General features: G+C 55.2%; 5 protein-coding genes across 31 annotated transcripts in view; 2 read left to right on the forward strand and 3 right to left on the reverse strand.

Annotated features, from left to right (window-relative positions):
- Nucleotides 1–6,356, forward strand: part of CHD3 (chromodomain helicase DNA binding protein 3) — a 25,047-nt gene extending 18,691 nt beyond the window's left edge. For 4 of the 12 annotated variants that reach the window (XM_041771226.1, XM_041771225.1, XM_041771224.1 and 1 more), the window contains exons 29-40: nt 156–300; nt 499–661; nt 772–890; nt 985–1,120; nt 1,234–1,335; nt 1,503–1,634; nt 2,077–2,185; nt 2,365–2,497; nt 2,745–2,986; nt 4,035–4,198; nt 4,456–4,582; nt 5,069–6,356. In XM_041771226.1, the coding sequence (XP_041627160.1) occupies nt 156–300; nt 499–661; nt 772–890; nt 985–1,120; nt 1,234–1,335; nt 1,503–1,634; nt 2,077–2,185; nt 2,365–2,497; nt 2,745–2,986; nt 4,035–4,198; nt 4,456–4,582; nt 5,069–5,309 (1,813 nt within the window). In that variant the 3' untranslated portion in view covers nt 5,310–6,356. Of the gene's footprint in view, nt 1–155; nt 301–498; nt 662–771; nt 891–984; nt 1,121–1,233; nt 1,336–1,502; nt 1,635–2,076; nt 2,186–2,364; nt 2,498–2,744; nt 2,987–3,229; nt 4,014–4,034; nt 4,199–4,455; nt 4,583–5,068 lie in introns of those variants that run through there. The other 8 variants (XM_041771229.1, XM_041771234.1, XM_041771223.1 and 5 more) reach the window with 7 other exon arrangements.
- Nucleotides 6,357–7,088: 732 nt separating this feature from the next.
- RNF227 (ring finger protein 227) lies at nt 7,089–9,764 on the reverse strand. Its single transcript, XM_041769896.1, has 2 exons — nt 9,043–9,764; nt 7,089–8,508 (listed from the first exon to the last, which is right to left on the reverse strand). Exons 1-2 carry the CDS (start codon nt 9,545–9,547, stop codon nt 8,453–8,455), a joined length of 561 nt encoding a protein of 186 aa, XP_041625830.1. The 5' UTR covers nt 9,548–9,764; the 3' UTR covers nt 7,089–8,452.
- Nucleotides 9,765–11,149: 1,385 nt separating this feature from the next.
- Nucleotides 11,150–25,785, forward strand: part of CNTROB (centrobin, centriole duplication and spindle assembly protein) — a 37,760-nt gene continuing 23,124 nt past the window's right edge. For 6 of the 16 annotated variants that reach the window (XM_041770981.1, XM_041770988.1, XM_041770984.1 and 3 more), the window contains exon 1: nt 24,645–25,784. In XM_041770981.1, coding sequence (XP_041626915.1) covers nt 25,503–25,784 — 282 coding nt within the window. In that variant the 5' untranslated portion in view covers nt 24,645–25,502. Of the gene's footprint in view, nt 11,168–24,560; nt 25,785 lie in introns of those variants that run through there. The other 10 variants (XM_041770982.1, XM_041770997.1, XM_041770998.1 and 7 more) reach the window with 7 other exon arrangements.
- KCNAB3 (potassium voltage-gated channel subfamily A regulatory beta subunit 3) lies at nt 15,111–22,696 on the reverse strand. Its single transcript, XM_041771000.1, has 14 exons — nt 21,182–22,696; nt 20,022–20,065; nt 19,890–19,927; nt 19,580–19,659; nt 18,269–18,313; nt 18,141–18,185; nt 17,919–17,962; nt 17,654–17,740; nt 17,291–17,376; nt 17,015–17,135; nt 16,839–16,933; nt 16,632–16,752; nt 16,375–16,463; nt 15,111–16,126 (listed from the first exon to the last, which is right to left on the reverse strand). Exons 1-14 carry the CDS (start codon nt 21,847–21,849, stop codon nt 16,049–16,051), a joined length of 1,641 nt encoding a protein of 546 aa, XP_041626934.1. The 5' UTR covers nt 21,850–22,696; the 3' UTR covers nt 15,111–16,048.
- TRAPPC1 (trafficking protein particle complex subunit 1) lies at nt 22,832–24,519 on the reverse strand. The gene is made up of 5 exons (XM_041771001.1): nt 24,426–24,519; nt 24,218–24,316; nt 23,996–24,066; nt 23,516–23,654; nt 22,832–23,233 (listed from the first exon to the last, which is right to left on the reverse strand). Exons 2-5 carry the CDS (start codon nt 24,314–24,316, stop codon nt 23,105–23,107), a joined length of 438 nt encoding a protein of 145 aa, XP_041626935.1. The 5' UTR covers nt 24,426–24,519; the 3' UTR covers nt 22,832–23,104.

The raw sequence follows: 25,785 nt of genomic DNA on the forward strand, positions 1-25,785 counted from the left end.
AGATGCGGGGAGTGGGGGGGGCTCAGGTGGGAGTGGGGCTGTGGAGGGTTCATCCCTAGGAGGAGCCATGGAGGCACCTGCGGAGTTGAAGGGTTGAGGGCTTCGGTAGGCCCTGTGCCCCCTCCTAACCTGTATTCCGCCCCCACGCCTCTCAGAGCCTACGTGTCTCTGTTCATGCGCCATCTCTGTGAGCCCGGGGCGGATGGCTCTGAAACATTTGCTGACGGCGTTCCTCGGGAGGGCCTGAGTCGCCAGCAAGTGCTGACCCGAATTGGAGTCATGTCTCTTGTCAAGAAGAAGGTATCCATCTCTCTGGCCTGCGTCAGACTGGCCACCTAGTCCCTGTCCCCCCTCTGCCTAGCACTGCTCAGTTCTGGAGTCAGGCTGGCGGGAGAGGGGACACAAGACTGAGCTTCCTGTATGTCCACTGCCTGCAGCCGACCTGCCCCCCTCAGGGCCCGCAGCTGACCCGTCCTTATGCTCCTCTGTCCCCCTCAGGTACAGGAGTTTGAACACATCAATGGGCGCTGGTCAATGCCTGAGCTGATGCCTGATCCCAGTGCCGACTCTAAGCGCTCCTCTAGAGCCTCCTCTCCTACAAAAACGTCTCCCACCACCCCTGAGGCCTCTGCCACCAACAGTCCTTGCACTTCTAAACCTGGTAACAAGGATCAGGATGACAGGAGAGGTGGGGGTGGGGTCAGTGCCCTGCAAACATAGACAGGAGTCAGGGTGAGTCTTTCTGCTTCCTCACTCTGCCTCCCCCCGCAGCTACTCCAGCTCCAAGTGAGAAGGGAGACGGCTCGAGGACACCTCTTGAAAAGGATGAAGTGGAAAACCAGGAGGAGAAGCCTGAGAAGAACAGAACTGGGGAGAAGATAGAGACAGAGGTTCGTGGCTCCCTGACTCCCTGGGAGGGGAGAGAGTGAAGGCCGGGTGCTTGGGATCTCTGTGCCCCATCCTAACTCCACGGTCATCTTCTAGGCCGATGCCCCTAGCCCAGCCCCATCACTCGGGGAGCGGCTGGAACCAAGGAAGATTTCTCTAGAGGAGGAGGTGCCAGGAGTGCCTGGAGAAATGGAGCCTGAGCCTGGGTACCGGGGGGACAGAGAGAAGTCAGGTGGGTGCATGGGCTTAGGGACGATGAGGGGCTTAGGATCCAGCAGTTCCCTCTTCTGGGGTCAGGGGATGAGGGTGACATCCTCCCTTCCTGTCCCCCACCCCCTCCCACAGCCACAGAGTCGACGCCAGGAGAGAGGGGGGAGGAGAAGCCGTTGGATGGACAGGAGCACAGGGAGAGGCCGGAGGGGGAAACAGGGGATTTGGGCAAGAGAGGTAATGGGTGGAAGCACTGGGTCCCCGAGGGAATCGGGAGGTGGAGTCTGGGGGCACAGACGCCTGGGTCCTGGGGGGTAGTTGTTTGAGGGACAGTCCAGTACAGGGTAGTCTTCGGGGCGGGCAGAGGCTGGCGGCAGATGTGAGCTCTGCCTCGTCTGTCCTAGCAGAAGATGTGAAAGGGGACCGGGAGCTGCGACCTGGCCCTCCCCGGGACGAGCCACGGCCCAATGGGCGGCGCGAGGAGAAGGCAGAGAAGCCTCGGTTCATGTTCAATATCGCAGATGGAGGCTTCACAGGTGGGGGCCCCTTGCTGGGCTGTGCTCGCCCCCCTGGGCTCCTCACTTGAGGTGGCCTCCTCACTTGAGGTGGGCTCCTCACTTGAGGTGTGCTCCCCCTCCTGAGCCTTCTCGCTCTGCCTGAGGCCTTCTGCTGCCTTCCATCCAAGTAGCTGCCCTTGGAACACCGCCTGCTGTGTTGCCTCCAATCCCTTCCTGGCCTGCAGGCCTCTGTGGCCGCACCCCTACCTCCAGAGTGTCTTTTATCCCCCTTTATTCCTAGTCTGAGCTGGAACCTTATTTGTAACCACTTTGCCCCTCACCCTGAACCTAACCTTTCCCTTTTCTCCTAAAGAGTCCTTGGTCCTCTCCCACTGTTCAGGTCCCTCATCTCTGCCCATCTGTTGAGCTGGCAGTGGTTCCCAAACTCCTGACAGCCCTCCCCCTGTGGTCCGCTTTTCAGAGCTTCACACACTGTGGCAGAATGAGGAACGGGCAGCTATTTCCTCAGGAAAACTCAATGAGATCTGGCACCGAAGACATGACTATTGGCTTCTGGCTGGGATTGTCCTGTATCCTTTGATACAAACACAAGAAAGAAGTGGTTTTCTTAACCTGGAACGGGGATGAGTCCACACCCAGGGAAGGGGGAGTCGTGTCTCACTCGGGAGATCGAGTCAGGAGGAAGTGTTTATGGCACAGTGTAAAATTCTCCTATTAAATTCCTTGACGTCTCCTTCCTGTGTCGTAGCCATGGCTATGCACGGTGGCAGGACATCCAGAATGATGCTCAGTTTGCCATTATCAATGAGCCATTTAAAACTGAAGCCAATAAGGGGAACTTTCTGGAGATGAAAAATAAGTTCCTGGCCCGGAGATTCAAGGTGGGGATCAGAGAGAGGAGGAACAGCGTCGAGGTGGAGAGCTTGGGTCAGAGGTGGGCCCAGGGGTAGTTGGAATGGAGGGAAGGTGCCTGAGGCCAAGAGCAGGGTGTACCCTGTGTCTGGGATGGTGCAGGTTGAGGTCTGTGCCAGGTCCACCCTTAGGATGGGCAGGCAGGGAGGGCAGTACGGGTCTTGGGCCCCCACGGCTGGCAGATGCCCGCACTTACCCCCACCCCCGTGCCCTCAGCTCCTGGAGCAGGCGCTGGTGATCGAGGAGCAGCTTCGGCGGGCAGCCTACCTGAACCTATCGCAGGAGCCGGCGCACCCCGCCATGGCCCTCCACGCCCGCTTCGCCGAGGCCGAATGCCTGGCCGAGAGCCACCAGCACCTCTCCAAGGAGTCGCTGGCAGGGAACAAGCCAGCCAACGCCGTCCTGCACAAGGGTAAGGGCCGCGGCGGCCCCGCGCGGGGGAGGGCCCACAACGCTGCGTAAGTCTTCACCCCGCACCCCTCAAAATCTTCCCACCCTTCTGACCCCTTTCCCTCTGAACCACCCCCCTCTGACCCCACCCCAACCCAACCCACCCGGCCACCCCGTGGTTTTTAGCTTCTTGGGTTTGTGCGAGGCTGCCCTTGTCTGTACCTAAGAGTGTTCATGCCAGTGTCCGGTAGAGGGACCTTCCCCCCCGCCTTCCCCAGACTCCGTGAGACTGTGCCACGTCCCCTCCACAGGGCGGAACTTCGTTGACCCACACGCCTGCCATACTGCTAGTAGCACCCTCTCCGGGGCCGTGGCCTGCGTATAGACCCCTCCTAGATCCTTACCCCCATCCTGCAAATCACATCCCCCCATCTCACTTGCCCCACCAGGCAGAAACTACCCCATCTCACCCCCGTGACCCTACCCCCTGAAACTTCCCTGTGACCCCCAACCCTTCCTCTCAAACCCTCTTATCCTGATGATGATAGATTGATCTCCAGAGCCCTCTAACGACCTAATCCTGTCTGACTAGTGACTTGACTCCCGGCCCCTTTGATTCCTGTTCTAATTCCCTGAATCTGTGATGCTGACCATCTAACCTCCCTCCCCCTCACATATGAAAACCCTGACTCCTGGAATCTTTGACACCACTTACCTCCTCCCACATCTCCTATTTCCTCCCCATCATCCCCACCCCCTAAACGTCACTCTGGCAATATGGGATGTTCTGACAACTCCCCGCCCCATGTCTCCCAATGTCCCCCCGCCTCCCGTGTCCTGTCCTGTCTTCTTTCTCTGTCTATTCTCTGCTCATCTGGTCTCTGCCTCTTCTTTCTCCCCCCTCTGCCCCGAGTCACTTTTTCTGCCTCCTTCTGGCATTTTCTTGGCCTCTGGTTCTTTGACATCTGTGTGCTCCTCTCTCTCCTCTCTTTCTCTCTCTCTCTCTCTCTCTCTCCTTTCTGTGTCTGTCCATCTGACTCCTTTTCTTTTCCTGGCTCCATCTCTCCTTTTCCCTGTCTTTCTCTTGCCCTTCTTTCTCTGTGGCCCGGGCCCCAGTTCTGAACCAGCTGGAGGAGTTGCTGAGCGACATGAAGGCGGACGTGACCCGCCTGCCAGCCACGCTGTCCCGAATACCCCCCATCGCAGCCCGCCTTCAGATGTCCGAGCGCAGCATTCTCAGCCGGCTGGCCAGCAAGGGCACGGAGCCTCACCCCACACCGGTAACTCTCCTCCCCCTAACTCTAGTTGTCCCTGAAAGTCCTCCTTCTGTACACACATGCATATGCACGCCCACACACATTCCCAGCACCTTAGTGTGGAGACTTGCTCTGACACACTCCTCACCATCCAGTGTCCCTGCCTGTACAGGGCAGTACAGTGTCCCTGCCTGTACAGCCTGGCCCCAGTTTCCCCTAAGTTTCTTCCTCTCACAGACTCTGGAGCCTCTGACATGGCTCTGCTCTCTTCTCTCTTCCAGGCCTTTCCCCCGGGGCCCTATGCTACACCTCCGGGGTACGGGGCGGCCTTCAGCGCCGCACCCGTCGGGGCCCTGGCCGCCGCAGGCGCCAACTACAGCCAGATGCCTGCCGGGTCCTTCATCACAGGTCAGGTGATGACTTCCCACTCTCTGCCTTTCCCAACTCTCTTTTCCAAGCTTCAGCCCTGCTCAGCCGCCCTTTATCTTTCCAGCCTATGTCACTTCCTTATAAGCGTCCACGGTTCTAGGGAACAGAGTTGTTCTGGGCTTTGTTCTTCACAGCCCTGACTTCTCTACCATTCTCATCATCCAAAATGCCCCAAGGGTGTCAGTGGCTGTATGGCTGGTACCTTTTTCCTAAGCCTCCTCCATCTGGGTTGTCCCCAGGAAAGAGACTATGAGATCAGGAGGGGGTATGGTGAGAGTTGGCACGTGGGGTCTATCACAGGCACAGGGGGACCCTCAGGGAGAGGGGTTCACCCTGGTCTTCCCACTCCTGCTACCCTGGGAACGGAAAAGTGGCAGGAGACAACCTAGCAGTACTACACTATGCACAGGACGTGATGTTTAGGAGTGAGTCAGGGATTCACTTCCTTACCCCCTTCCCTAACAGCCGCCACCAACGGCCCTCCAGTGCTGGTGAAGAAGGAGAAGGAAATGGTGGGGGCACTGGTGTCAGACGGGCTGGATCGGAAGGAGCCCCGAGCCGGGGAGGTGATCTGTATAGACGACTGACTGGATCCCAGGCCTGCCCATCGCCCAGGCCCCGTGCCCGAGGTCGACCCCCAGCTCAGGCTCTGGGACCTGCTGCCAATCCTCCACCTTCCCCACCCCATGGGCCACCTCTGGGCTAGGAGCCCTTCTGCCCCTCTCTACAACTCCTCTTTTCGGGAAGGGCCCCTTGTCTCTCTCCACTCCCGTGCACCTTTCCCACCATGTTTTGAAGCCTGTGCTGGTGAGAAGAGGTCTGGGTGGGGGGCGGTGAGCAGGGTCTTCCAAGTATCTTTATCCCCCACACCAAACACACACAGCTTCCCAGTAAGTGGTTGTGGAGGGAGGAAAGCGGTGGAGCCTCCCCCAGTCTCTACTCCTGCAATACGAGCTCCATCTACAGCTGAGCTCCATCTACAACCCTGGGGGATTAGCCTGGCCTGGACCTTAGGAACTTGGTTGGGGCAAAGAGCTTTGAAGAGAGGAGGGGGGACTTCAGAGAGGGAGGAAGGGAAGAAGAGGGGTGGCTGCATGTTTCCTTCCCCTTACCTCTTCCCAAAAGGAGGGAGGAGCAGTTATAAGGGAGGGAGTCGGTTGCTGTTCAGCCTCCGAATAAAGGCGCCATTCACTGGCTCAGTTACCTCCTGCGTACCGGCATCTTGTGTTGGGACTCTTCCCTCTCCCTAGGGACCAAGGACCACCACCACCACCACCACCACCCCGCCCCCAAGAGAGTGATGGTTGGGTGATACTCCCTCAAGCCAAAGAGGAGCTCCTCTGTTTTAGGGACCGGGTAACCTAGAAAGGGTGGGAGAAAATGCTACAGGCCAGATGTGGGGGAGCCCCAGCTCTGGGGCTCAGGTTCTGGGAGCACTTCTACCCTACCCCCGCTTCCCTCCCCGCCAAGGCCTAGATACTGACTGAATTTTGAATGGACCAGGCAGGGAGGCCTAGCTGGGGGACTCCCTTGCCTTTGGGACCAGAACAAAGTAGTGGAGGGCAGGCTGGGGAGACGTGGGCACGTCCTCCTCCCCAGGAGGGGCTGGGGAGAGTGGCAGTTTGCATGGCGAACCCCCCACTTCCCCTCCGCTGCCCCTTTCCCGGTCTCTTGGCACCCACTCCTGGGCTGTCCCAATCCCCTCTTCTGTATCAGGTGTATTGGTTGTACATATAAATTATACTTTCCTTTCTGTGTGCTCTGTTAATTTTTTTGGGGGGGGTGGGAGTTCTCCGTTTTGGGGGGGGGGATAAGGAAAGAAAGGGTATTGCTTTCTGACATTCCACCTTACCCATCTCTTTTTTAATCTTGTGACTTCCTGTTTTTTTTCTTGGATCATCAAACCCCAATGTGAAGAACTCAGTGTAGAGTTGGAGGGAGCAGCAGGATACCCAGTCACCAGGGCTGAGATCAGAAACATGGTGGGGCTCACGAGGCAAGAGGTGAAAAGGGGGAGGGTGCCTGGCAGGATTCTTAGCTGCCTCCCTTTTGGCCTTGTCTGATCATCTTTTCCTCCATCAAGTTGCCTAGTTCCCCCAAGAGTCAGTAGAGGTCAGTACAGCTCCACAGGTTCGGTTCCAAGTAGCGTGCTGGTTTTTTGTAGAGTTGGGGGGTCATACTTGCCCAAGATGTGAACTGTTAGACACTTACTTGACACGTGATGTTCACTACCAGAGCTTCTCAAGGGTTCGGACCAGACACTTAGTTTTAGGGGCTAGTGTATCAAAAAAACTAAATCCAACAAACGTTTATTAAGTACATACTACATGTGAAACACTACCATTTGTCCTGGAGATCATGGAGCTTCTGCCCACAAAACACGTGCTATCGGGTTATAAAACAAGGCATTCATTCTGTAACAGGACCTGTGAGGGAAGGGGCCACACTCCGTGGAATACTGAGAAAGTTCTCCCCAAAGAGGGAACATCGATGTTGAGACAAAACACAGGAAAAATACCAAAATATGGTTATAAAAATTGAGTTTTATATTTCATAAATTCACATTTGTAATTCAGGAAAAGGTCACACAATAAATAAGCCACACATACATACAGATTTCTTTAGCAATAGAACGTCCTTTACAACTTCCAATAGAGTTTATATCCTTTATACCAACTAGTGTTAAATATACTACCCACAGAAGGTGACATCCCAGCAAGTCCAGGACCTGAATCAGTGATGCTTAAATGTTTATGTGCACACAGATCACCTGGGATTCTTGTGAAAACTCAGAGGAGTCTGAAGTGGGATCCTGAGATCTTATAATTGCAGTGATGCTGCTGCGGCTCCTAGACTAAAACTATAACTACATTGAGATGTTTATAGGATTTTAAAATAGAATCCATGGCATTACAGTAGGAGATGTCCAAGTAAGGAGCACAAATTTAAAATTGGAGGATGACAGGTACCTGGGTGGAAGGTGGCTGAGTGGGTCAAGCTTTCGACTCTTGGTTTCAGCTTAGGTCATGATCTCAGGGTTGTGACATTAAGCTCCGAGTCCGGCTCCAGCTCAGCAAAGAGCCTGCCTGAGCTCCTCTCACTTTCTCTCTGTACCTGCCCCTGTGCTCACTCTAAAAAAAGAAAAAAAATCTGTATGAGACGCATCTTTTTCCATAATAACAATGCTTTCCCTGTAATTATATAGATAATATCAAAAGATTAAAATGTGATACCAAATGGCTTTCCTATCCCTGATAGGCCCTAATTAGGTGCTTCAGATGAATGCCCTCTGGACCTTGTGATACCTGCCCTCACAGGTTGAAAGGAGATTGTGAAATGAAACGAGGAACAGAGGCATCTTAATAATTTTAGGAACACACTACTAGGTCTGGGGAGACAGGCATACCAGCACTGGAAAAAAAATTTTTTTCTCAGTTCTCTAACCTGCCACAGAAGTGACATTAACATGACACAAAAATCAGCCTCTTCTCATGTTCTATCTTTAAAAAAATTTCAAACCACTAACAGAATTGCTAGAAGAGGCCTTTGTTCCCACTGCCCAGAGCTGCCCTGGACAAAAGCCAGAGTCACGGCTAGGGACACACTCTGTCCTTCTCATGGGAATGAGGACCCGTCTCCACCATCTCCAGGCCTCTCCCTCTGAAGACACAAGACTGGGGAGGCTGGTCCAGCAGGTACACGGGAGGGGGCCATTGGCTAGGGTGGCCCCTCCTGCCCTAGGTTCAACTCCTGCAGCAGCGCCATTCCCCGGATGGGCGCTGGGTGGCCTTGTCATCACTCCTGCACTCCAGCACGCCCCGAAAATGCAGCGCCCACCGGGCTCCGTGGTCACACCGTGCAGCGGCTCAAGCGGGCCAGGTCCTTCATCTCCGGACAGTATAGCACTGGGGGAGAGAGGGAGGGTCAGTGTCGGCGGGGCATGGGGCAGCGCTGGCGATCCCGGGCGCTCCCATCCCAACCGCGCCACTCGCTGCCTACCCCGGCAAAACCAGGCGCCGCACACACACCCCACGGCCTCCCCCCGCGACCCCAAGCGCCCCCCTGCATCTCGACCCCAAAAGCATTCCGGGTCGCTTCCCACGCACCCGGTCCCCACAGCCTCCTCCTCCTCCCCCCCCCCCGCCCCCTGCACTCCTACCCCGAAAGCTTCCTCAAGTGCTCCACGCACCCCCCCGCCCCGGTCCCCGCAGCCTCCCCTGCCGACCTAGGGCGCCCCCACACACACACCCCACGGCCTTCTCTGGCGATCCCGGGCGCTCCCCTACACCCCGACCCCAAAGCCTCCCCACGGCGATCCCAGGCATCCCCCCACACTCCGATCCCGGAAACCTCCCCTGGCGATCCTGGGTGCCCCGACCCCCCAAAGTCCCCCGGCGGCCCACCTTGCCCTCCCGCCTTCAGGCCCCCCGGCCCCTCACCGTTGCTAGGCAGCGGCCGCCGCCAGCGGCGCGCAGGCGCCAGCACCCGCTCCCACAGCCGCCGCAACGCGCGCCAGCCCGCGCTCTTGGGTCCCGCCTCCTCCTCGCTCTCGTCTCCGTCGTGGGCGTCGCCGCCTCCCGGCACCGGGCCGCCCGCCTCATCCTGCTTGCGCTCGGCCCGCGCGCTCTCCTCCAGCCGCGACCACAAGTCTCGGTCCACGGAGACCTCCGTGACCCCGCCGCGCGGGAGCGGCGTTGGCGCGCGGCAGAAGGGGCACGTGACGACGCAGCGCAGGCGCACCACGCGCGCGGCCGCCCCGCCGCCGTCGCCGCGCGCCGCCAGCTCGCGCAAGCACGCGGTGCAGAGCGTGTGGCCGCAGCGGGCGCGCGCCGTCCCGGGCAGGCGGCGGGGCGCGCGGCTCGCGAGGTTGAAGGGCCGGTAGCAGATGCTGCAGTCCAGCTCGCCCCGCTCCGGGACGGACGGCACCCTCACCAAGAGCTGCATGGTGCCCGGCGCGCACTCGCTGGACGGGACGGGACGCTCACCCCGCGGCTGGGTCGGCTCTTGGGGCGGGCGCCGCTGCCTCGGGCCCCTTTTAAGAGCGAGAGCCCGCCCCTCGAGGAGTCACGCGGTCGCGCCGCTCCCCGCTGAGGCACGCGTGGGGGCGTGGAGGCCCGAGGCCTGGGATGCCCCCCGACGCCGGAGCTCGTGGAGCGGAGCGGAGTAGGCGTCCGGGGTAGTGCACGGCCCGTACGGCCCCTCACACCCTCCACGCCTTCCCTCGTCGACCCGAGCCCCGAGCCGGTGCTCCTGGAGCCTGTGTGCAAGTCTCCAGCCTCCTGCCGCAGCACCCCAGCCCTGGCCGCCCGCAGCCCACCGGGCCTGTTGGTTCGGAGGCCTACGCTTCATCACAGCCCCACTCAGACACACTGCCTACGGCGGAAGGCTCTGTCCAGGCTGCCCAGGCTGCCCAAGCTTTGGTGGGCCCCTGGACATCGGCACGGCTGCAGCCCACTGCTTGCTATATTACATGCGCCCTCCCTGCGTTTTCTTGAGGCTAGCTTCCTGAACACATTCCCAAACTTCACATCTCACCTGACCTCTGAGCCTGTGGAGGCACTTGGATGCCAGGACCATAGTTGGCCCTCCTCCCAAGAATGCTGGGAATCCTTTCCTTCCGGAGAAGCCAGGCCCGGACACCCACACACCCTGATGGTTTCAGCAAAGCAGCCCAGCTGGAGCTCTGACTCAGGGGTCTGACTTCCCCCACAGGTAAACAGGACATAACACAGCCCACATGCCCTTGTGGTACCACACCTATCTCCAGCTGGCTCCTCATCTTCCTTTCCTGGACCTGTAGGCATGGTTCTGTGGTGGGAGGCAGTAGGGCAGACTCTGGCCAGCTGGCTGGAGTTCAAATCCTAGCCTTCCAGCACTCAGGAGTTGTGACACCCTGAGCAAGTTACCTAACTTCTCTGGGCTGGTTGGTTTCCTGGTCTGTACAATGTGGATAATAATAGGATTGAATGAGCTTATGTGAGACAAAGTACTCAGAATGGAGCCTGACCTACACCAGCTAGCACCATGTGTTCGCTGTTTTTATCGTGTCCCCAGCCTATATTGTGTTCACTTCTTCGTACCTGTCTCTTTTGATCAATACAGGGTGGGCTTCTCTACACGCATGGCATTGCTGGCTTTTAACAGGCAGCACAGAGCTGATTTTGTTTTTTTAACTAGATTGTTACGACCCTAGAGGATAATCTTTTGCAAGGAGGCATACCACTGTTTGAAAGCGAATAGTTCAGAACTTCTGAGTTGCATTGTCTTCATGGTCACATGAGGGAAGCTATCTACGTATGCCAGCGATGCTGTCATAACTCAAAACTTTTTGGGAACTTTGGAATGCTGTTCAGAGGTCTCTTCACATCTTTATGTATTTATAGGTTTTAAATTTGAGACACAGAGAGAGAATGAGCAGGGTGAGAGCAGAGGAAGAGGGAAGAAGCGGACTCCCCATGGGTCAGGAAGCCCGACACAGGGCTTGATCCCACCACCCTGTGACCCTGAGACTATGAGACCATGACCTGAGCCAAAGGCTGATGCTTAACCGACTGAGCCACCCAGGTACCCTGTCCTCACATTTTCTAATATCTTTGGTTGATTATTACATCTTAAACTTTTAGGGTACATGTGATTATATAGATGTTCCCAAAGTGTTTGATAGCCAAAGCCTCTCTGAGCTCCAGACCTTCGTTTCTTGTCTGTCTTCAGGAACCCAAAGTGATGGTCTCCTTGTCCCAAGTTGGCACCTCTTCCAGCATTTCCCACCTCTTTCACTATCTACCCAGCTCCAGAAACTAAAGTCATCTTTGATCACCAGCCCCCCACACTGTCACCTTCCTTACCGACTTCTCAGCAAGCCCCGTTCATCTTGCCTCCTAAATGTTTCCCTGCTCCGCCTACTCTTCTTCACCTCCAGTACACCATCCCAATCTAGGCTGCCATCATCTCTTGCTTAGACCCTGGTAGGACCCTCTTCACCAGTCTGTCCATGGCCATTCTGGCCTTCTGCTGGCTTCCCTCTACACTGCTCCCAGTGATCTTTCCAGATCTCAAGCCCGACCAGCTTCTACCACACACCACTTCCATTCCTGTTTAAAATCTTTTAATGTTGGGGAATATAAAAAATAGTGAAAGGGAATAAAGGGGAAAGGAGAAAAAATGAGTGGGAAATATCAGAAAGGGAGACAGAACACGAGAGACTCCTAACTCTGGGAAACAAACTAGGGGTGGTAGAAAGGGAGGTGGGCAGGGGGTGGGGGTGACTGGGTGATGGGCACTGAGGGGGGCACTTGATGGGATGAGCACTGGGTGTTACTCTATATGTTGGCAAATTGAACACCAATAAAAAATAAATTTTAAAAAATAATAAAATAAAATAAGATCTTTTAATGTGGTGATAGTTTAGTAGCCCCAAATTCCTATGCCATGCAACTTTGCTGCTTCTTCCATCAAGAATTGGGGTCTGGGATGCCTGGGTGGCGCAGCGGTTTAGCGCTTGCCTTTGGCCCAGGGCACGATCCTGGAGGCCCAGGATCGAATCCCACATCAGGCTCCCGGTGCATGGAGCCTGCTTCTCCCTCTGCCTATGTCTCTGCCCCCCTCTCTCTCTCTCTCTCTCTCTCTCTCTCTCTCTCTGTGTGACCATCATAAATAATAAATTAAAAAAAATTTTTTTCTTAAAGAATTGGGGTCTGTTTGTTGTGCCCAAGATTGCGAATCCGAGAAACCAAGGAGCCAACGCCGATGCAAGTACATGAGGATTTATTTACAAGTTTGAGCTTGGGTCCAAGTATACTCCACACAGCAGAGCAGAGACTTGGATCCCGAAGCGGGTTGCAGCATGGGCTGGTCTAGGGGATCTTCAGAAGGGGTGGAGGAATTTTTTCCATTCCGATATGGGGGAAAGGGTGGGGGAGTTTCTTAAGATCTGATATGGGATTCTCTGCCGAGGGCATTCTGAGCTTTATTGTCTTTCCGATATGGGATTCTCTGCCGAGGGCATTCTGAGCTTTATTGTCTTTCCGATATGGGATTCCCTGCCTAGGACAATCTGCAGTTTTTCCTGTAAAGTTCAGCTCTTATTCCCAGGGACCTACATAATGGCTGTACTTGTGCTAATGCTAAACTTGAGGTGGAATGGCCTTAATTTTTCTCAGCCTCCAGGTGTTTCCCTATCCTTGAATCTGGGCTCGCCTTGTGACTTCCTGTGACTAACAGAACGTGGCAGAGGTGATATCGTATGAGTTCTGGGGCATGGTCCTTCAGGGACCTTGCAGCTTCTGCCTTCATCCCTTTGGATCACTGCCCTGAGTCTATTATGTAAGGGAATTTACCAGCACACAGGGCTACATGGAGAACTGAGGAGTCCCAGCCTATGGCCAGATGTACAGTGAGGCCATCTGACTTTCCCACTCAACTGACCTGCCAGCTTAGTCCAGCCACATGATTTAGCCCAGGTGAAAAGAGCAGAGGAACTGGCCAAACCACAGGACAATACAGAAAAACTAAAGTTTTAAAAAGTTGTTTTGAGCCACTAAATTTCTGGGGTGGTTTGTAGGTATCACTGAATAACCAATGTAGAAGGTTTCCTGTTGCCCTTAGGATAAAGAGAATATCCCAAACTGCCCTATAAGGTCCTGTATGTTCTGAATTACCCACATCTCCCATTCTGCTTCTATGCTCTCCTTAGACCCTCTAGCTTTGGAGACTTTTGGTGAGTGTTCCCTTCTGCCACAAAACTTCCAAGTGCCACTCTTCCCCTCACCGTCTTGTTTTCACCTTATTAACACCTGCTGATCCGTCACCACAGTGTGCAGCCTGGCCAAGTCAGATGCCACTGTAGACTGGTAGCAAGCAGCACATGCTTGCTTCTGGACTTTGGACAATGTAAGTAAATGTGTTTGCTCGATGTTATTTGTCTCTCCCATCTGTAAACTCCACAAAGGTTGTTCTGAGTCTGATTTTGTTCACCACTGTGTCTCTGTGCCATACCACAGTAGGACTCAGTAAATAAATACTTGTTAAGTTAATGAACAAGATGGGTGATAAATACGTTAAATGAAGTGTGACTATAAAGGAAGGTTCTTACCAAGGCTTTACAAACAGCCTCTGAAGGTAATTTCTTAGAGGACTTTTTTTTTAATGAGCGAGGTTGGGAGGAGAAATATCTATTAAAAGAATATTCCTCCAAGGTAACCATTTAAAGGGAATACTATTTTGAATTTATGAATTTTTGTATGCTTGTTACAGAATAACTAATCATAGTTTAGTCACACATTTACCTCGTTTCCTCCACAGTCTTCCAAAACGAGTGGGAGATGTTAGGAGTGGATGGAAGTATCATTAGTTGATCCAGTTGGTTGCCAGCCAGCAAATGTCAGACTGCTGACTTTTCTCCTTTTGGAAATTGGTTTTACGCTGCTCTCCCAGTTTCAGGATCAAGGAAGGGTGAGGACGGGTGGAAGGGAGATGGAGAGGTTGTATTTTAAGGAAGGCAGAGCGCATCCTCCTGTGTCTCGATCTTTAAAGCTTGTAACTTTCCACCCACTCTGTGTCCCAGGGAAATCAGAGTCCTTTAGGGAAGATTAAGGGGTGGTATCTTGACATAACCCTGCTGGAGTCTGCTTTTCTGCCACCCTCACAGCCCATCTTTCACTGGTCTCACGTTTTCCTTCCCCTCCCTCCCTCCCTCTGGATCATCTCAGCCACAGACCAGTTTTCAGCTTATGTCTCCTTCACCAAATCCCAAGGCTTCAACTTCAGAATGGCCCCTCCCACTCAGCTACACAAGATGACCATCCCAAGAGTTGCCTGGCGTCTGTGTGGGTATCTGGAAAAGGGAACTGAGAAGTATGGGCCAAGAAGTGTGACCCATATAACTTAAAACAAAGGCAGGTACCTGGGTGGCTCTGTGGTTGAGCATCTGCCTTTAGCTCAGGGGCATGATTCCGGGGTCCTGGGATCAAGTCCTGCATCTGGCTCCTGGTAGGGAGCCTGTTTCTCCCTCTGCCTGTGTCTCTGCCTCCCTCTCTGTATCTCTTATGAGTAAGTAGATAAAATCTTAAAAAAAAAAAAAAAAAGGTGGGGGGGTGCACCTGGGTGGCTCAGCGGTTGAGCATCTGCCTTTGGCTCAGGGCATGATCCCCGGCCCAGGATCAAGTCCCACATCAGGCTCCCTGCAGGGAGCCTGCTTCTCCCTCTGTCTATGTCTCTGCCTCTCTGTGTCTCTCATGAATAAATAAATAAAATCTTAAAAAAAAAAAAAAAAAAAAGGCAAAGTTGTCAGAGGGAAGAGCAACCAAACAATGGAGCCAGATCTCTGGCCTCTAAAGCCTGTGGCCCTTGGGGCCTGGGTCCTCAGTGAGGGCAGTGATGGGTAACACGGTGCCTTGGTCAGTGGAGAGAAAGCAAGTACTGGAGCTTTCTAATGGCAGGGAGCTAGCCGAGGTCCAGCTATCCGAGACCGAGGTCCTAACCTCCCAACCCCACAATTTCAGACACGTTATTGAGGATCAAGCTGAGATTTTTATTTACAGTTCCCTGGAAAGTCTTACAGAAAAGGGGCCGGCATTATTGCTTTAAAAGATTATTGCCAGGAGGAAAACTGCAGTCATCCACTGCTAGGTAGGAAATCCTGCTCCAGGCTGGCATTTTTATGCCAGCCCCAGGTCTCTGCCCTGCCCTTAAAGGCTGTCACCATGTCCTGCAAAGCACAGCCCAACTCTTTCCCCAAGGCCACCTCAAGAACCACTCTACCTCACTCTGCCTCAGTGTGTCACTGCATTTCCCTCCATGTCCCCTCTTGGCAAGAACAAAGTATTGACTGATACTAGTGCTACTTTCAAGCTCCCCTTCACCTTCTTCTACGGGGAGGCAGGGTCCCTCAAAACTGTCATTTACTTCCTGCCAGGACCAGCCTGGCTGCCTTTGTACAGAATAACGCTAGAGCCCCGGCTCCTTGGTCCCAGATGACGTCGCAACTCACTTCTTATTAGATTATCACCCCTTGATGACATCTCTAGGGCCACTTTTGAGGTAATGTGCATGTTTCCTGTATCTGCCCTGTTTTTTGTGGTTTCTTTTTTACCCCCCCCCCCCCCCCCCCCCCGGGGCCTCAGCGATTAGGGGAAGGGAGAAGGAAACGAGACCAAAGGGCAGAGAGGGGACAGCCCGGAAGCTCATGCCTGGGATTAGCAGGAAGGCCTGGAAGAGCGCAGCGGAGGAGGGGGTTGGGGGGCGGCGCACTACTTTTCCTCTGGAGCCCCACTGCGGGAGGATATGGCTTTGTTCATGCGCATCGCTACTGGAAGCCGGGACTCATTAGGGGTGGAGCCTCCCTGGCCGCGGGGCAGGGGGGGACGCGGCGGGAGGCGGGGTGGCCGCGGGGAAGCGCTCTGGGCGAGTGAGGCGGCCCCGCTGCGGGTGCCTGTGCCCCCCGACGGACTATTTCTTGGTATGCGGTTTGTTCCCCAAGAGTCCATCTATCTCCATCACCGTCTGCGGCGTCAGCTGGCTTAGCACCTGGAGGAAAGAGCGGCACAGGCTGGCTCTACTAAACAGGACGTGGGGTTCCAGGGCCCCGGAGCAGCGCAGCGGGGTCGGAGGTGGGAGTGGGGGACTGGAACAGAGTCTTGCCTTGTCGCCCCCGGGACCTCTCCTCCTTGGGACGTAGTGGTTGAAGGTCCCAAGGCCATGCCAGTTGGACAGCGAGGCCCTGACTGATGGGGAAGGGGACCGGTATGGGCTCTGCCTCTGAGTCCTTAGCTCACCTGCAGGGCCCCCAGGTGTTCTAGCAGCTGCTCTGCACTTGACACCCCCAGCAAGACCGAGCTGACACCCTCGCTGCGGAGACACCATGCTGCGGCCAGAGGAGAGAAGAAAGGGGATTGATGGGAACACCAAGCACCCACACTTTCAGAAGTGCCACTGAGGAAGTCCTCCCTAGGGACAAATCGGTCTTGGGTTTGGGGGTGTCCCTGCAGGAGATGAGGACCCCCGCAGGGTCCAGGGGCTGGCAGTGTCTCACCAATTGCAAGCTGCGCCACAGTGCAGCCCAGCTGGTGCGCAATGGGAAGAAGGTCTAGGACTTTGGCTTGTTGCTTCTTGCCGCCCTCACTCTGTACTTTGTCCTTGAGCCACTGGTAGCCCTGCGGGCCAAGGAGAATCAGCACTCCCCCCTGAGAGAGAGCTGCCCAGATAGCCCCTCCTGCCATCCTGAGCCCCCAAATCTCACCTTGATGGTGGCCCTGCAGGTATCTGGGACCCGCCCATCATACTTGCTAATGATGAGGCCGCAGGACAGAGGGGACCAGGTCACTGAGCCAACACCTAAGATGAATTGGATTGTGGAGATTGGGATCCAGGTGACCAATAGGCCAAAGGAAAGGTAGGGTATAGGGGGCTACGAACCGATCTTGTGGTAGAGCTCTGGCAGCTGCATCTCCACCTTCTCTCTCTGAAACAGATGGTGCTCAGCTTGCTCACACACAGGAGGAATCAGATTGAACTGTCTGGCCATGGAGTAGGCCTCCTAGTTTGGGGGCGAGGAAGAGATGGGGGGGGGGGGGGTCAGAGCACTTTTCACACTTTATTCCACACCCTTCCCTACCCCCGCAGTAGAGTGGGTTTTAGAGTGAAAAGCAGGAGCCGGTTGTGGGGCAGGGGCAAGTGGGACAGCACACTCACCATGATTTCCGCAGCTCCCCATCGGGATGTCCCCCAGTAGAGGGCCAGGCCCTGGTTAATGACATAGGTCATAGCTCGGACAATCTCTAGGCACATGGGAGAGAGAGAGCAAACCTGTCAGACCCCCCTGGCATCTAGGGCACCAGGTCGGTAGACCTCTGCAGGCCATGCCAAGACCCCAGGCATCTTTGTGTAACCAGAGAGATGAGCATCTGCTCTTCACCTCCCTCCCTGTCCAAGACCTGGGGTCTTGAGCCTCCACCGTGGAGGCTGGGAGGCCTCCTGAGCAGGAGCTGGCTTCCTGCTGAATGTTTGAGGAACTGCCATTTTGAAGGACGGTCAGGGTTGAGGTGCTGCTTTTACCCTCCATTGGACTATTGGGGTCTGAACGGTTGGCGAAGACGATATCCACGTATCCCAGCTGGAGGCGGTCCAGGGATCCTTGCAAGCCTGGGGCAGGGGTGGGGGAGAAAGGTCAATACTTCAGATTCCCTTTGCTGAGAATTCAGACATTGCCCCCTTGCCACAGCCACATAACTCCCAGACTCCCTCTTCAAAGCCTCCAATGCAAAGGTTCAGAGGGTGTTCCCAACTCTTCTGGCTTCTGTACCTAGCCCCTAACTCTTACCCTCAATGATGTGCTTGCGGCTCAGGCCTCGCTCCATTTCTGCCCTGCAGAAAAATGAAAAGATAGGGGACCAGGGCTGGCCTGGTGCCACGAGGAGCTGGGATTGCATGGGTCCTCACGGGCAGGACACACGCCTGGGGTGGCAGCTGTCCACACACCTCTCCCATGTGCTTTCACACATTTTCTGTAGCTCTCCCCAAATAGAGTGTGGCAGCCACTTACTGTCCTCCCCAAAAAATCTTGGTGGTGATGACATAGCTTGACCTCCTGGAAAAAGAGACAAAAGGAAAACCAAGAAAAGGAATTCGGGATGACTATTTCCCCAACGACCCCTCCAACCACAGTCTCACCTCCATCCTTTGCTCTTGAGGATGTTGCCTAGCATTCTTTCAGCCCTGGAAATAAGACAAGGAAGCACTGACCCTCCAAGGTGGATCAGTTACTTCCCCTCCTCCCCACCTCTTCAACCCATTTCCTCTCTCATAAAGCAGACCATCCACCAGGAACCCATTGGGCTGTCAGACCCATCCTGGACAAAATAAGGGGTTCCCAGAACTTGGGGTGAAGTCCTATAAACTTTTCATTCATTCGGTAAATTGTACCTCAACTACACACCAAGCTCTCTTCTGGGTGTCAAAGGGTTAGAATATGAGGGCATAGGGACAGATGAATGTAGGGGGGAGGACACTGCATTGTCTAGTCTGGTTCCAACCATCCACCTTGCCCTTCCCCTTCTCTTGAGTCTCTGCAAAATCCCACACATCCTCCAAAGCTTAGCTTGGATTCTGCCCCTTTTTATTGAAAATGTTCTCTGATTGTCACAGTCTGTGCTCAGCTCCTTGCATAGCTGCTGTGGGCTCAATTTTTTTGGCACTTAGGAGCTAACATGTGACAGGTCTCAGGTTGTTATGGTGGATAGTCACTGAAGGTTTCCTATTACTTAACCTATCTCCCTGTGTTTTCAGTTTGTTTAACCACTTCAACTATGAGCTTGGGGTGTGTGTGTGTGGGGGGCGTGTTGTCATCCCACAAGCAGTGCCTGCTCTGTGCTCCGCTCTGTGTAGGTACTTAGGTGACATGGGGAAGAGCAAGACAAGTTCTGTGGAAGGAGGACCCTCCCAGTTGAGCAGCAAACATGGCTACATTAGCCAATCAACATTAGCCATCATTGGCAGATGGTGTGTCAGAGGGCAGTGTAAAATGCTTTAGGAGCTGAGGTGGGTGATGACCAATTTGGGGAGCTGGGCAAAGGCTTCTTGAAGGAGCTGACATTGGGCCAAGTGTTGAAGATGAGCAGAAGAGTTTGCCAGATGGAGAAACAGCAGGGAAAGGTCATCCTAGGTTTTGGCTGGGTTTGGGAGTACCCAGCGTGAAGCTGTAGGTATGCAAAGTTTGAAAATTCAGCTTTGGAATCTTTACATTGTGGCACATCACTGATGCCCAGGATATATTTGTTAGCTTTATTTTATTTTGACTGCACAGAATGCTCTTTGTCCTCTAAACTGAAGAGGGACCAATGTTGGGTTTACAATTCCTAGAGTGCCTTGGGGGCCTATCAGCTGAAGGGTCAGAACTTGGTGTTCCCAGAGTTCCCAGGGTTCTCTAGAGGGAAAATAAGAAGCTTTCCAAATGTCACTTGGCTCTTTCACCCTGGTCCTTACTTCCCCGCTGCATACACTTCAGCCGTGTCAAACAGGTTTACACCATGCTCATAGGCCACTGTCAGCACGTCCTCTGCTGTCTAGGGAGGTGACAGAAATAGATGAAGATCAGCCACTGATCCTCAGGGACCCTCTGCACTCCAGCCCCACTGCACTTTGGCCTTGACCTCTACATTATCCCTTTCCCCCACCCACCAGCCTCAGGCCCCCCATTCTCTGTGCCTTGTCCAAACGTGTCTCCAAATCCACTTCCCTCTTCTCTGGTTCCCTCACACCCCCTCACCCTGCTTCTAGGTCCCATCACTTATACCTCATCTGAGATTTGAGAACCAAATGTGACCCAGGTGCCTGCAAGGGAGAAAGAAACCAGGCATGTGACCGTGGGAGGGGGGGACACAAGCCACGAATGTCCCCACCCCAATTCCTCTGCTTTCTAACTTACCTAGGCCAAGACAGGATACTCGAAGACCAGACTTTCCTAGGTTCCTGCAGGATACAGAAGCAGCAGGAAAGGGTGGAGCCTCCATTAAGGACAGAGACTATCAGCCCCCAGCTCCTCTCCTTCCAGAATCAGAAGCCCTCTGGTATCTCAGTTCAAAGGAACTAGACCCCGTGGGCCTCCCAAGTTGGTCATTGCTATGCCCATAGTGCAAATGAATGAGTAAATGACTCTGGAGCCCATGTCCAGTGCCTCTGTTCCCTCCTATCACATTGGTGGTGTGCTACCTGGCTCAGGTTTCTTTTGGTGGGGTCTCTTCTGTGTTAGAGTCACCTCTGGGGTGTGTGGAGTTTGGGGTTGGGAAAGGCCAGTTCTCCCTCTTTCTCTGTCCACTCCCTCCACTCCTGCGGGCTTGTGGAGTCTGTCTCTGACCCAGAGAGCCTCCTCCCTCTTCCCCAGGCTTCCTCACCCAGGGAGTTGGCTCAGTTTCTCAATCAGAGCCAACACATGAAGGAGATCTAATTTCTCAAGGGGCAGAGTCAGGTCAGATCAGTGACCTCTGCTCACTCCCAAGCAGGAGCCCCTCCCTCCCTCCCTTATGCAAGTCTGAGAGCCCAGTGGTTCTAAGAAAGTCGGTTACAGTTCAGCCCACCTTCTCCGCCAGGCCTCTGTCCCTCAGCATGGGGTTGAGAGATGAAGTCTAATGTTCCAAGAGCCCCCTTCCCCTCCCTACCAAGAAAGGTCCCAGGAGACCTGCCCTTGGGGCAGGTGAGGGCAGTATCTGGGTCAGGTATCCCAAGCAGGCCAGAGTGAGAAGCTGTTTCCTCCCTGCCTCTTCCCAGGACACCGACCCAAGGACACTCCATCCCAGAAGGGGCCCAGCCTGGAGATCTGTGCATCCCTGGCCCTCCTGGGGATAAGGAGGCAAGCTCAGGAGCATCCCCCGGCTCTCTGACAGTCAACCTTGGTAAAGTTGATTTTCTCCTAGTCAGGGGTATCCACGGAGACAAAGAGAGGGAGTAAGTAAGGGAGTCCCCCGGTGATGGGAAGAAGAGATAGAATGAGCTGGGACGCAGATGGAGGGGGTCCTGGCGGCATCCCAGGAAGCCTCAGGGGTCAGGAAAGGGGAGCAGCTGGGGTGGGTTGCTCGGCCACCCCCATACCTGTATTTCATGCCAGTGCCTCGGCCGGTGCTCTCTCGGAGGGCCCCAGCGGGCGCTGGGGGTCGGGGGACCAGTGCGGCCCGGGCCTTGGGGCCCGACCCTCCTCCCCCCGGAGGGTTCCCATGCCCCCCGCCGACCGGACCTCCATTACCGCCCCCGGGGCCCGGCCGGGGTCCACACAGACGGTCCTCACTGCTCCGGCTGCGAAGGTTCTGCTCGGTACACGCGATAGACACCTGCATGTCAGCTGGCCAGGGCGGGGGAGGGGGCTCTAAGGGGGCGGGAGGAGCTGGGAACCGGGAAGCCCCGGTCGGACGGCGGGGGGTGTAGTGGCGTAAGCCCCGGGAGAGCGGGAGGGCTGAGCAGGATGCGGCGGGAGCCGCCGGGCAGGATCGGGCCCGCGGGGGCGGGCTGCTGGAGGTCGCGGGGTTTGCGGCGGGAGGGGAGGAACGCGGGGGGCGGCACGAGTGCAGATATTCGGATACGGGGTCCCTGGCGCGGGGAGGAGGACGGGAAAATAAGTGAAGGTGAAGGTCGAGGGCGGTCCTCGGAGGATAGGGACCCGGGGACGAGGAGCGGTGGTAGAAGAGAGATGCCACCTCTGTCCAGACCGCAGCGGGACCGCTAGTCTCCCAGCAGCGGCGGCAGCCGGCCCAGATCATCAACATGTAGGCACCGCCCCCTCATCTGCATAAACCCACCTCTCAGCCAAGCCTGCCGCTCATCTGCATAAGCCCCGCCTTCGAAGGCTCTGCAGCTTGAATATTCTGTGCGCTAGGAGAAGCCTATAGGGCAGAACCTGGGAGGGTGGTTATCCCACCCTCCTGGGACCCGCAGCAGGTCGGCCTGCCTCCAGCACGGTGGTTTTCAGTCCCGGGCGATTTTGTCCCCTAGGGGTCATGTGGCAGGGTCTGGCGACATTTTTGATTGTCAGGACTGGGACTGGGGGGCAGGATGTGCTATCAGCAGCCAGGACAAAACGCAGGACAGCCTCTCTCCCCCAAAATGTCAATGCAGAGGGTCCCTACTTACTGTTTGATTTACAATTTTTTTGTTTTTTTGGATGGTGCAAAAGCAATAGGCATTCAGTAGAAACCTTTGCATTTTGATCTTTTCCTGGCCTAGCAATATACTGTATACCTCCTGGCGCTGGGCAGTGGCAGGGAGTCTCAGCCCCCCAGTCAGCCACGGGATGCTGAGTGTAAACCACTGATACAGTTACAGCCATACTGTGTGTGGTTTTTTGTTTTTTACTTTCAGTACAGTATTCAGTTAAGTCACATGATCTATTTAACACTTTATTATAAAAATAGGCTTTGTGTTGGATGATTCTAGCCAATTGTAGATTAATATAAGTATTCTGAACACATTTAAGGCTAAGCTATGGTGCTCATATACTAGCATATATACTAAAAGGCTAAGCTATGATGTTTGGTAGGGTAGGTGCATTAAATGCATTTTGGACTTATATTTTCCATTAATGATGAGTTTATCTGGACGTACCCCACTGTGAGTTGAGTAAGATCTGTCACTGTTGAGAAACCCATGGACAAAGCCTCTTTACAGGCTCAGGGGATGTGGCTACCCTTGTTCATGCCTTCGTGAGTGGGACAGGACCCCGACCAACCACTCAAAGTGACACACTTAGGCTGCAGAGGGTGACAAAGTTTATTCTGTACTTTTGCAGCACCAGGTAGGGGATAAAACTGGAGAGGGCCTGGTGTGGAGGTGTAGGGACTCCTGTACACTTCCTTCCTCTGATGGGGAGGGCACCTGAGTGGGCTGTAGGCCATTGCCCCAGGAGGGCTGCTGGGGAGCTGGAGGGGGTGGAGGGGCATGCAGTGGGGGCCCTCACATGAAACAGGTTAGGAATGGCCCTAGGTAGACAGGGATTCTCCTGAGGGGTGAGGTAGGATGCTTCCTTCAGCCAGCCCGGGCAGAGAAGAAAGGCAGAGAGCGGACATAGGAGTCCAGCCGGGAGCGGAAGAGCTCACTTTGCACAGTTTGGCCCAGCGGGCACAAGGGATTCTTCACCACCAGCTCCACATACAGCTACGGAGAAGAAGGGTGTTAGAACCAGGCATTGGACACTTGTTTTCAACCCCAAACCTAGTGTAACCTCAGGGGTGTGCAAATACACAAGGATCACGGGCTGGGAGGCAAGCTCTCCCTAAGGAGAAAGTGGTGGTGTTTCAGGACCTCAAGAGTCCCGAGGAGAACTTTTGGCTTCAACAGAGCTACAATAAGATTAAGGCAGGGAAGCTCAAGGAGTCTTGAGGCTCTAAGTGGCCACAGCTGTTAGGGGAAGGAAGGGTCCCAGGGGCTGGCACTGACCGCGCTGTAGATATGATGCAGCACATCTCGGATGGGTCCGACACCCAAGTCAGTATTCATGACCACCTTGATCCCAGTGGGCGTTTCGTAGTAATGGAGTTTGTAACGGCTAGTTTGGAAGGCCAGGAAGCCGTCCTTCCTGCAGAGATGAGGACATTAAGGAACAGGAGCATAATCTCTTCCAAAGAGATACTTCTGATCCTGTCTAGGATGACTCCGTAAACATATCATTCCTAGGAGCTTGATTTAGTAAAGACACCTCCCATCTTCACCCCTCGATTTGGCCCCTGCACCCAACCTCTCTATCGTCAGATCTTCCCCATCACAGCTCCAGGGCTCTCACTCCAGACTCAGCCTCTCTTCTCTCTGTCTCCTTTCCCTCTCTTGGGTGCCAATGTCTCTTCCACTCCAGTCTCCCCCAACCCCCAAATTCCCAAGGCTAGCCCTCCTTCCCTCAACATCCCCTCTGACTCCGCGTACATGTCTAGCGGGGACATCTTGCTGACAAAGGAGCGGATAGAGAAGAGCATCCCGTACATCAGCTTGTACTCCTAGAGGGAAAGGGGAAGAATTAGCTCGGGTTGTCGAAGGGGACGGGATAGAGCTGGGAACCAGACGGGGTTTGGAGAGGAAGGGTTGGGCTGGGGCTATACGCATTTGGAGATGCGAGGTCACCCGGATTGCGCGGGGCCCTCTCGTCACCTCCTCTTTGGGGATCCCCGTTTGCTTCTTGCGGTGCCACTCGCTGTAATGAAGACACACTCCATTCCGGTCAAACAGGTACAGGTTGTGAACGGTCATCTGCAGGGCAGAGGGTGTAAGCCTCGATGCGAGACCCCCACACTCCAGGGGCTACAGAGCCGGATCCCTGACTCCCCCAAGCAGGCGGGAACCCCTCCTCCGGACTCACCGGAACTGCTCCTAAGGCCCGTCACCAGATACTTCCGGTTTCCGCAGAGCCCCGCCCCGTCGGCGCCTCAAACTGCGGCGGTGGTGCAATAGTTCCGCCCGTGCCTCCCTCAGCCAATCCGTGGCGCCGCGCATGCGCGTCTAGGGCTCCCGGACTGCAGAAGCTGTCTGGGCACGGACCAGGGAGTGCGCTGGGCTGGTGACGTCATCGAGGCGGGCGAGGCGGGGCTGCGGACGGTGGGCGGGAGGCTGCCAACGGTTTTGAGTGTAGGGAAGGCGGTGAGGGTGGGTGTGGAGGGGTCCTTGGTCCGGGCTCAGGGGAGGCGGAAGATCCCGGCAGATCTCGGCAGACTGGGGAGCGCTGAGGTCCGGCGGTGTGGGGTGGAGTGGCCGGGCGTAGTCCGGGTAGAGGATCTCAGCCTGGGCTAGGGGGCGGCGGACTTTTTCAGAGAGGTCTGAGGAGGCGACCGGGTGTTCACAGAGTTTCTCTTGGGATAGCACGGAGGGAGGGGTTCTGGGGAGCCCCCAATGGCTTTCTTGCCAGGAGCGGTCAGAGGGGACATACAGGGGGGTTGACCGTGGCTGGAACAGGTGCATGGCGAGGCGAGGGGCATGAGGAGGTGGGGAGCGTGAGGGTTCTGCCTCCGAGACCGGGACCAGGTGAGGGCCTAGTAAGACTGCTGGAGGGCAATCAGGCCCCTGTTGGATTTGGGTCCGTTTCACTTTGCACGTTCTGGGTGTGAGAATTTAAGAACCTTCAGCGCTCCAAGGAACTGCAGTAGTGCTGTCGCCCCTCGGTCTTCTGTCCCCAAGCCCCTCCTTGCTTCACCCTCCTTTTTCACCGGTCCCAGGCCCTGTGGAAGGAAATGCTTTTGCCCTCTCCCATGGCCTCTGGAACTGCTGGAAACCTTTCCTCTAACCAGAAAGCTTCCCTACTGTTACTCACCAAGGATTCTTGGCTTGGAGCCTTTCTCCTTTCTCCCAAATCTTTCCCCGTGCACTTCCCCGCCTGGGGTCTCCTGAAGCAGGACCAGGTGTTCCTAGCTCTGCTGTCTGCAGTTGTCTCCTGCTTGTACTCATGGCAACGTCAGCTACCAGACCCGGTTCACCTCTCCGGGCTGAGGATCTTCTGAGTGATCCATCTGAAGCCCCTGGGCTGAACCAAGTATCCTCTGAGGTGACCTCCCAGCTCTATGCCTCCTTGCACCTCAGTCGTCAGGCGGAGGCGACAGCCCGAGCCCAGCTGTATCTCCCCACCGCCTCCCCTCCTCCTCATGAAATGTTAGGTGGCTTGGCCCAAGAGCTGAGTCACAGCTTGTCGGTTGGATTGGAGAACAATTTGAAGAAAAAGGTGAGAGAGG

Source organism: Vulpes lagopus, chromosome 10, assembly GCF_018345385.1.
Source record: "Vulpes lagopus strain Blue_001 chromosome 10, ASM1834538v1, whole genome shotgun sequence".
NCBI lineage: Eukaryota > Metazoa > Chordata > Mammalia > Carnivora > Canidae > Vulpes > Vulpes lagopus.

What these genes read in the sequence shown, in the direction of transcription:
- KCNAB3 (XM_041771000.1), bottom strand. Translation starts at nt 21,849, where the DNA reads ATGTTGATGATCTGGGCCGGCTGCCGCCGCTGCTGGGAGACTAGCGGT. An exon ending in CTCAAGAGCAAAGGATGGAG is followed by an intron (nt 18,186 to 18,268) that starts GTGAGACTGTGG and finishes CTCTTTTTCCAG; the next exon opens with GAGGTCAAGCTATGTCATCA. An exon ending in GGGGAGCTGCGGAAATCATG is followed by an intron (nt 17,136 to 17,290) that starts GTGAGTGTGCTG and finishes CCCCCAAACTAG; the next exon opens with GAGGCCTACTCCATGGCCAG.
- TRAPPC1 (XM_041771001.1), bottom strand. Translation starts at nt 24,316, where the DNA reads ATGACCGTTCACAACCTGTACCTGTTTGACCGGAATGGAGTGTGTCTT. An exon ending in AAGATGTCCCCGCTAGACAT is followed by an intron (nt 23,655 to 23,995) that starts GTACGCGGAGTC and finishes TCATCTCTGCAG; the next exon opens with GAAGGACGGCTTCCTGGCCT. An exon ending in TGCATCATATCTACAGCGCG is followed by an intron (nt 23,234 to 23,515) that starts GTCAGTGCCAGC and finishes TCTTCTCCGTAG; the next exon opens with CTGTATGTGGAGCTGGTGGT.
- RNF227 (XM_041769896.1), bottom strand. Translation starts at nt 9,547, where the DNA reads ATGCAGCTCTTGGTGAGGGTGCCGTCCGTCCCGGAGCGGGGCGAGCTG. An exon ending in GCGGCCGCTGCCTAGCAACG is followed by an intron (nt 8,509 to 9,042) that starts GTGAGGGGCCGG and finishes TCTCTCCCCCAG; the next exon opens with TGCTATACTGTCCGGAGATG.